We start from the raw sequence: 10281 nt of genomic DNA, 5'->3' as shown, positions 1-10281 counted from the left end.
AGCACTGAAACAACTTCAATTTATTTTGAGAAGTAGTTACACAAACCCACCACACGATGGCAGTCATACTGTGTGATTGACATAGAGGGTAAATACACAGGGACTGCAGTAGTAAATTCCCACCAAACTTCCACCTCAGCCCACCTGCATCTTCACCACTGATATCAATTTAAGGAAGACAAGTGTCAAAATCTGTGACAGTAAAGGTTTTGTTTGTTTTGTTTCTTCTTCTTCTTTTTTTTTTGAAAGCAATAGCTTGCTTGGTCAAAGCACAGCAACTGAGCAAAAAATACCCTGAATCATCGTAGTCACAAACAAATAACACACTAAGACGTTTAGAGACCGAATAGACGGCGAGGACTGTAAACACATCGGCATTCAGAATGATCAGCGGAGGTTGCACTCGATTACACAAGCTGATGGTGTTTGCTAAACATGCAGCTGTATCGCAGCTAAAATGGTTACATAAGCTAAGCAGGGTCAATAGACAGGAGTCAGAACAATTTGGTGACTGTAAACAAAAGCAACAGATCCAGAGACAGGAATTGGCGGCCGTCCAGCCCGAAAATGTCAACTCTATTAGATCACTCTCACCTCGCATGACCCCCGAAACAAAGTGTTCCCAGAAGTGCACCATCGTCAATGCTTGTATAACATTGTAATGTTATCGATTTTGGTTTGATTATCTCACTGCTGACGTGCTGGGAGTTTTGATGTGCATAGAGAAAGTACAGAATAATCCCCCATCCTAGCCCAACCCGCTACTTAAAGTCTTTTAAGGTGTAACTGAAAATGTGCCGAAGCTCATTGTAACACATAGTTTAGTTCCAAGCTCTTATGATAATGCCCAAGCCCTTTTTCTTCTACATCCAATCCATTGAAGGATCCATTTTTTTTTGCAGTCAACAATGAGACATTCACAAGGTTGTCGGAGGAGAGCAAGAATATGAGCAGCCCGATCGATTCAACAGTTACAAAAACTCCCGGAGGCCACTGACTGACTGTGGGTTTGCTTTTGTGAACCACTGTACGGCCACAGCCTCAGTGATGGAGGAACCAGGGGGGGTGCACTTCATATCCTGACAATTCAACAATATGCACATAACATTCATGTAGGTTGATAAGTGTGCAATCGAGCTCAGATTCGAAATACTGTGGATCCTGATCTGTGATGATCCACGGTCCCCTGCTGCAAAGTGTATTTCCATTCAGGTTATAATCTCTTCGATCTCTTCAGGTTGAATTAACAGGGGGGCTTCATTTTTAAAAGTCTGCATTTCTACTGACTGCACGCTGGAATCCTGTTTCACAGACACGGCCCCGGTGGTCCTACCTTGCATCCCAATAATTTAATATATGCCACTTTAAACCTGATGCCTAACTGTTCATAAAACGCAATAAGTTAATGGGATTAAAGGGACACTGGATAACACAACAGTCCTCTTAACAACAGGTTCTTGAGGTGAATGGTGAAGGTGAATGAGGGGGGTCTTATTCTTTCAGATCAGATTACAGTACCTCAATCAAATGCCTAAATATTCAAAGTAGAACATCACCCAGTAGAGTGCATACCTCCGCCAAGGACCAACAGTCCCCTTGAATTCAATCGGACTGCACCAGGTTTCACACACTCACAGATATCAGTCCCCGAAAATGTGCCTGATTTCTTTCATCAACTTATTCAGTTGGGAAAGTGTAAAAATTGTTGACCAACGCCCAAATAATAAAGACAGTGAAACAATATATCCTAGATGCGCCCCCTGATCCAGATCCGCACCGGGACATACCACACCCTGCCAGGAGGGTTGGGGAATAGCGGTGAGTTGTTTTTGTGTAACCATGCTAACAAACAAACAAATGGACAAGGCTGAAAACAGCACCTGCTTGGCGGAGGGAATAAATATACACTGAGCAGCCACAGCACTAAAATTACTCACAAGTGGAGTAAGGGACATTCATTAAATTGATTTTTTTTAAATGGCACCTGTCACAGGGCGGGATGTAACGTTGATGTGATGGAAGCTGTAAAAGTTTCAGGGTCAGGGAAACATAGACAAAGGCCAAGCTGTGACGGGGATGTTCAGTGGTCAGAACCAGCCAAGGAAGCACTCAACATCCTGTTGTGTGCTACCAATTACCATAATTATAGGTGTCTCAATGTTGTGGCTGATCAGTGGGTTTACTGGTAGGATATTGCCTTGCAGGAGGAAAAGTGTTACATCAGTCTGTGACTCCGCTGGAGCAGAAATCGAGTTATTGAGTTTATCTCACTTGGATCCTGAAGGTAAACAAAAACAACAGCTCTCTCTGATTCAGCCTGTCATCAGAGAAGCAAAAAAAAAAAAAAAAAGAGAACAGAACAGAAGTTAAGCATCAAAACATGTTCCATTCTTCAAGTTGCTCTTTGACCGTCTGGCAATGGGAGAGACAGAGATGGTTTTGGCACACACGGATGATTGACAGCTTGTCAGTGCCCTCCAGCCAGGAACACTCACGCCACTGAGACCTGTGGCGGCGACGGTGGCGGCAACGGAGGATTTCTCGCTTGTATGTTTTTCTTGTTCTTTGTTATTATTTCTTCTCGCCTCTGTGCTTCTGAAGTCGGATGGAGACATTTTGAATGCGGCACGATGATACGGACAGACACAGACTCCACAGACAGTAAATGTAGGCACTCGTATTCCCATATAGCCCTCGCACACACACACACACACACACACACACACACACACACACACACACACACACACACACACACACACACACACACACACACACACACACACACACACACACACACACGCTGACACATCAATGTGCGACATGAAGATGAACAGAGAGCCACTGTCACTTTAACTCAATGAAAGACAGAAGAACACTGAAACATTAAAGGTACAAATCCACCAAATGGATCATTTTGTGCTTTATAATATGGTGTCGTCGTTGTTTTGCATCAGATCAACAACCACTAAAATAGACTTCTCAGAACAGAATATCCTTTTTACATGACGTCCCGGCTCTCTTCACTATACACCACGTTATGAGTCACTGGGGTCCACGTGCTGCCGGCCCCTTTCACTGAATGGATTTCGAGTACATTCGGTTCTCGTCATCTCTTCCTCTGGTGTGAATCTGAACCACAGAGTATGAGCGACTTCCACAATACAGTGAGGTCTAAAGCACAATTTGTGTGAGTAGTGAGTGTTTTTTTTTTTTTTAACGTCAACACTTTAATGAGGACATTGTCACAATTTGGTTCACCTTTAAAAACAAAAATGTTTTCAGATTGTTACCATCACTCATATTAGTATGAATATCACATACTAATACTCGGTGCTTGAAGCATTGGCATTCAACGACAGATTTCATCTTCAACATTATTATCATTATCAATATTATTATTGCATGTTTTATCCTTTGCTCTTATTACTGCTCGACTTGGTCTCTGTTTCCAACTGTTTCTCAGTGGGAAAAGTGTGTATGTGTGTGTGTAGGTGTGTGTAGGTGTGTGCACATGTCTACGTGTATGTTTGCGTGGATGTCTTTTGTTATCTAGTCCGGTTTGTCACTGCTCGGGGCTCCTTGCTGTGTGAGCGTATGCCAGTACTCCACTTTCTTCCCTTTGTTTTTGAGACACTCAAACCAGTGTTTGAGTCTCTCTCCGCTCGCATTGATGCCCAGCTCCACTCCACCTGAAACCAGGGAGAGAAAACAGAGAGGTGTCAGGAGGTGAGGGGGGGGACATGAGGAGAGGATGAGAACAATGGGGGATGAAAGAGAGAGGTGCGTGAAGCACTCAGGTCTTTCTCTCAAGCCAAGCCTTAAAAACAGCAATTAAATAAAGTGTAAATTACAAGTAACGGTTCTACCGAAGTTTTTTCTTGTGATTAATATATTATTATAGATTACATACTTGAACTGAGACGCATCAAAGTACATGTTACATTTTTTGTTTATTTTAATCATTATTTTTTATTAATTTATTTAATTGTTATACATTATTATAATTGATATTATTTATTAATTCTATATTTTATTGTTCATTCTAACAATAGAAGGAAAGACAAATTTAAACCAAATACAATGGAGCAGTTTTTAAATTTAATCCACATACAAAAATGTAATTACAATTATATAAAGCTTAGTGAGATCATAGTCTGGAGAATAAATTTAAGATGATTACATGTCGCATCTTACTGCTGTAGCTGTTGAATGTGACGCTAGTTTGAACTTCTTTATCAATAGTTAGTAACAGTAGTAACCAGCCTACAGTAGATGTTGGTCTACTGGGAGTCAGAGGGTGAAACTGGAGGGATGTGAGATGATCAGTGGGGTAGAAAAGTAAAAAAAGCTCAATTCTGTTGTGCATATTTTTGGTCTTTTTCAACTCATCACAAACTGTGTCTGTTCGAGCAGGTAGCGTTCAGCACAGTACAGTGGGTCTTTGGATGTTTTTTGCAACACAGGCGTCTAAAAGACTGCGTATCAGAGATGCTTGTGCTTTATGACGCGGGAAGGCTCTTCTCTTTTAGTTGTTTCATAAAACAAAACAGTTTGGTCGTGCTGTTTTCAGCCATTACGCTGCGAGTCGCTGGAAAAGCCTCCAGAGGATCCATGAGGAGCTGAACATGTTTATATTTATAGAGTTTTATTATTTTATCGTTCAATATTAATATCAATTTTTCTATTTTGTTTTAGTAACATTTTAGTCTTGATTATACACATTTTGCCCTTTATTGTTGTCTTTTCTATTATTGATCACTATGACACAAAGTTTTAGTCTCTGAACGTTTTGTAAGTCACCTTTGAATTGCAATTGATTTGTCTGAAAGATGCTCTATTAATAAAGGTTGACTGATTGATTGATACAATGTAACAACGACCCTCAAATAAACATTGCAGGTACAGAGCCTGCATAAATGTACTGAGTAACTCTCCACAACTGGAGGCAAATTACGGGACATACAGACACTTTGTTTTCTGGTTAACGTCAAATATCAAATAATGTGTATCTAAGCTTCGGCAATTAGGTGCATCAACTTTCATAACAATAAATACAATTATCATTTAATAGGCAGACAGAAATGTCAACGTCAAGACAAATTCCTCCAGGCAAAGAAATAGAAATAGACGAGAAGCTGGAAAACTACTGGAAACGGAGATTTAAATAATTAAAGATCTGTTTGAAAGAGCACGGCCAATGAATACGACGGGTGGGAGGAATAAATATACAGAGAGGCAGGAAATGACAGAGGTGAAAGTGAGCTGAGGTGACGGAGGCGTTGGTGGAGAGGCAGACTGGAAGACACAGAGACACAGGCAGTTGCTGCTCCGAGGTTTATTACAAAACCAATCCCTGGGCTGTGATTGTGCAGCTAATGGAGCGTGAAGTTTTAAACACGATACTTTGGCACTGCTGGCTTCTAACGGTGCCTCGGAAAGTGACAGCCGTAGGCAAGCAATGTTCGATCGTTGATCTGCATCTCATCTGAGCATCGGGAGGGAGCGTAGCCCGAGATGCTGCTGCTAGGAAGAGGAGAGGAGCAGCCTTCAAGTGTTTCATAGCCTCCTCCTCCTCCTCCTCCTCCTCCTCCTCCTCCTCCTCCTCCTCCTCCTCCTCCTCCTCCTCCTCCTCCTCCTCCTCCTCCTCCTCCTCCCTCTCACAAACACAAGTGAAGAGCAGGTCTGAACCTGTTGACAGAGTTTTCGATAGGATAATCACGCACCACACTTTGTCATCTCCACCCCCGCAACACCGCCCCCACCTTCAAACAGAGATCGATGGAGTATTCCCTGAGCCTGTGGGTTGTTAGTGACAAACGAACGGTCAGCCATCCTGACATGCAACGGAGGCCATGAGGAAAGATGAGGAATTGAGGGCATCACTATTTCAGATGAAGTTCTTGTCAGATCATCGAACAGCATCTCAATCGGCCTATCCCCATCTTTTTTCCTTCATTCCTTTGGAGGGGGCGGCAGCTGTGTTTGACAAGTTTTGTATCTTTTCCCGAAAACAAAAGTTCAACAAGCGCAGCCACTGCGTGCAGTGTTTGGGCAGGTGTGCGTAGGTGCGAAAATATGCAGGATTTGAACTTTTCTCTTAAACTCTTTTTTCACTCACGACTGCTGCACCGGTACGTGAGTGCAATACGATGAACGACTCTGAAGAGGATGTCTGAGAAATCTGTTTAAAACAAATGCATTCATAAACTACAAAGAGCATCCCTCCACTCAGAAAATGCAATAAATCCAGAGGATGAGTTGAGGACGAGCCATTGATACACAAGAAGAGATGAGAAATGTAATCTTCTCTCGGCAGGATCCGTATCCGCACCGGCACCGGTCTTCTTCATGTTGTGATCGGTACACATATTTTTTGTTGTAATTGTTTTTAATAATTTATTTAATTGCATAGAAATGCATAGAAAAACTAGAAGGACACTCAAGAGAGTGCATCCTTCCACCAGGGCCTAAAAGTCCCCTGATGAAACCACATTTAGTTTCACCGGATCTGAGTTTTTATTTGGATCTGCACCAAATGGCATCAACTCATAAATAAAAGTCCCCTTAATAATGTGTTTTTCATCAAGATCCATGAATTATTCAATGGAAAAATGCTGAAAAATGCCTCACAATGCTAGAGAAAGTAATAAAGATTCCTGTATCTCTCCTCCTATCTGAATCCACACCAAAATGTAATGGGTTCTTACTTCTTTCATGCCCCACCGCCCCTCCACAAAACTTAAGATAAAAGACGTTTTTTGTTTAATCCTGCTCACATCCAGACTGACGGAGCAGGAGGACTGGTAAATTAATAACAACGTTCTATCTAAGACTTGTGACTTCTCTTGAAACCTGCGTTTACGAGACATAAACATGTAGAGATTTATCTCTTCTGGCTTGAGATGTGACTTTGACACGCTCTAAAATGAAAACTTTATTTCTCTATCTTTGGGGAAACGACATCTCAACTCATGCAGGCTGTCTTCTGAGAACCAATCCACTATCACTCTCATGCTGTCGGATAAGAATCTGTAAACGTTTCTGCATGGAACTGATTACGAGAGGTAACATGAGGCGAGGGTTGGAGGCAACAATAAAAACTGAGGCAGCCGCTCAATGTGAAGATACGAATATAGTAACATTTCGCTGAATCAATGAATTGTGACGTCAACAAACAAACAATCACAACACGACCAATACCGGATCTGCTTATTGGGACCGGCACTGGTGCTTATACTGATCCTGCAGATCTTCAGTCTTGGTTCAGGGAGAAGATTAAGTTTCTCATCTCTTCTCATGTATCAATTCCAGCGTCCTCGAGTCATCCACTTGATTTATCGCCTGAGTTTTATGTGTGGCTTTCCCCCTCACATTTTATTCCCTCATTGCTCTGCTTTTTCCTCTGCGTATCTCTGCAATCTCCCCTTTTACCGTTTGACATCATCTATTTCTCCTGCTCCGCCTATTAGTCCACTTGTTCTTGCTCTCGCTCTTGTGCTCGCTCTGCCTCTTTATAAGCTCGTTTTTTCTCCATCCTTCTTTGTCTCAGTGCCATTTTTCTCCCAGCCTCAATTAACATAACTGACAGGCGGGTGTAGCGAAAACTGCAATGATAATGGTCAGGGGAATGTCTGTTATCTGGGGCTGTAAGTTAGACTGATGGCCTTTTCTCGCGGCAAAGCTAATAACTCAACGGGCTTATCTAAACGCAGTGTGTCTCCCACCGACCCACCCACCCACCACCTCACATACATGTGCGCACACACTCGACAGAGTAAAACGCTTTGATCTGAAGGTCTTTGAGTGCACAGTGGAGTAATTCATCCTCACCACACATCCCCACCAGTTCCCCATCACTCCCTAAGCTCCCATCGTTGTGCTATGAACACCGGGCCATGCCAAAGCTGTTTAGCACTCTGATGAAGCAGCGGGGATCTGATGTGCCAAGACCACGAAGGATGGGGATCCAGTCTAAACGTCTTTCTTTTTTAAAATTTCTAAAGCCTCTCCGTTTCCTTTTCCACTCGCTCTGACTCCCTTTTGATCGCTCTGTCGTTTTCCTCGAGCCTCATAATTACCCCTCATCTCTGTGCATATTTTAGTTTTTTACTCCTCTCTCCGCCAACGCTCTTCCTTTATTAAAAATGTTTTCTGCAATTGCATCGCTTACAATCAAGTGCTCCTGTACAGTCATCTAATTTTGCTTTCCTCTCCCGCCCGCCCCGCCACAGCTCCTCTCAGCCTACCTATGAAGTCGTTGCTCATTCCCAAGTCGTAGTCCCAAACAGAGATCTCCAGGGTTTTCTTCGCCAGCTGGTCCACGGGCACGTCGTATGAAAACTCCTGTGCAGGTGGCACATATTTATTAAAATGATTTATATAAATGATTCATAAACACAGGAGTTGAAAGAAACTGAATTAAAGGGTTAAAAATTACAACACATTCAACAAGATGTTAGATTTGAAGTACTCTTATAAAGGAATGCTTAATTGCACTGCTCTACACGACAGGAAGTCATTTGGAGCTCAGAAATTAAAGAAGCTTCCCGGTGTAATGTGGTTACTTGGTGAGTAAGACACACATTTACCTCATTGAATTCAGGGTTGAGAGTCTTTTTTTTCACTGTCGTCTTGTTCTTGGACTTTTTTCCCATATCCGGCTGCAAGAAGCTAAGACAGAGAGGGAAAAAGAAAAATACAACATACAAATTAAGACCTCGTGCTCTCTTCAAGTGAACAACGACAACCCATCGCTTGGTGCCAGAGTGTTGTTCGATCAGCAGTCACCAATCACTTGGTGCGAATTCTTCACAGATCAGATGTAGTTCATAGTAGATCATAATAGTCTCCTGGTGAAAGATCGTAAAGTAGACATGTAAATAGATGGATAGAAAGATAGATAGATGAATAGATGAATAGATGCATTGATGGATGGATGGATGGATGGATGGGTGGATGGGTGGATGGGTGAATATATGTTATTGATCCAGAGGTAAATTTAGAATATAGAATGATTAAAAGAGGAGATTGTTACCACTCCAGCATTAAACATGTAACTACAATCAGATGCAATTAGCCTAATTCAATTTTCTGTTTTTTATCGATATTTGATTCTATAAAACAGGGCAAAATGTCTTCATTGAAAACTGAGAGTGACTCCTAATTGGTTGAGCTTGCATAACCCATGAGATATTTGTTTTCTTTTTGGGTTACCATTTTTTGCGTCGATCGCGCGTTGGACATTTGCGTTCACACGTCCTCCGGATGAGAAAATACGAACTGCAGATTCCATTGCATGTCTGAAAGCAGCTATAGAGATCCTGAACTGCATTTTACTTTTCAAAACGGGTCAGGACATTCATTATTTGTGAGATCCAAGTTAATCCATGATTTCATAATATTTTCCCCTGCATTGAGGAACTCTTGCTGAGTGGCAGAAACAAAGGGAAAATAAAAGTTTGCAAGATCTTTGTTGAGATAAATGTGACCCAGAGTCCTTCGAACAAAGGTGAAACTAGTAAAAACAAAGAAAGAGGGGCAGTGGCAGTAGACAACAGCAAGATCATAATCATGCTCCATGTTGGAGGACTATACGCTCCAGCGAAGATGCAACAGAAGGATCGCCAGAGGGCAAACGGAGTCATCATCAGCATAAATTCCAAGATGTTCAGGCAGCGAGATATCTTACCCGTCCAGCTTTCGCCCCGCCAGTGACGAATCCTGGCCTGACAGCTGATGCATGAGATGGGCTTGGGGCCGTCACTGCAGAGCCGGAATCAGAGCGAGCAAAGGATGGAGGGATGGAGGTGGAAAAGGAGCAGGATGCGGAGGAATTGATAGAAAGCAAGGTGGTGGCGTTTGCTTGCGAGTGCTAAAAATGTCATTTCGCGTGATGCAAAAGGATCTGACAGTGCTGTAGTTACAAGAGACCATGATCAGCGTTTCTGCTTACGACTGAAAAAAAAGTAACGACTCACAAAATAACAGCAATTTTAACGAGCAGTGAGCAGAGGAACATCAAGATCAGTCAAGAGTCATATGAATATTTACAGCCTTCTTCTGTATGCTAAATAGTGGTCAGAGGGCAGCAGAGATAAAAGCCTCAAAGCCAGAGGACGCAACATAAATCTGAGGGTTCGCAAGACCATAGCGTAGTTAAAAAACAAGATATATATTCTTCGTGTGAAGTCAAAAACAGTCTTTGGATGAACTGTGTACAACTAATTTCCATAGCAGAGTTTATATCTGGGATATTTTGCACCCATTTGTGGATAGTGA

The 10281-nt window shown here is 42.2% G+C and overlaps 1 protein-coding gene across 1 annotated transcript in view; it reads right to left on the bottom strand.

Moving 5' to 3' along the window:
• Window positions 1-3504: 3504 nt before the first annotated feature.
• The window catches only part of doc2d (double C2-like domains, delta), a 31760-nt gene continuing 24983 nt past the window's right edge, over window positions 3505-10281 (bottom strand). The window contains exons 8-10 of the mRNA XM_061095168.1: window positions 8592-8673; window positions 8250-8346; window positions 3505-3692 (exon numbers count right to left, since the gene is read on the bottom strand). Of these exons, the coding sequence (XP_060951151.1) occupies window positions 3553-3692; window positions 8250-8346; window positions 8592-8673 (319 nt within the window). The 3' untranslated portion in view covers window positions 3505-3552. The remainder of the gene's footprint in view (window positions 3693-8249; window positions 8347-8591; window positions 8674-10281) is intronic.

The sequence above is a fragment of the Limanda limanda genome, chromosome 2 (assembly GCF_963576545.1).
Source record: "Limanda limanda chromosome 2, fLimLim1.1, whole genome shotgun sequence".
Taxonomy (NCBI): domain Eukaryota; kingdom Metazoa; phylum Chordata; class Actinopteri; order Pleuronectiformes; family Pleuronectidae; genus Limanda; species Limanda limanda.
The sequence above is the reverse complement of the archived record's forward strand: the minus strand, read 5'-3'. Positions and strand labels throughout refer to the sequence as shown.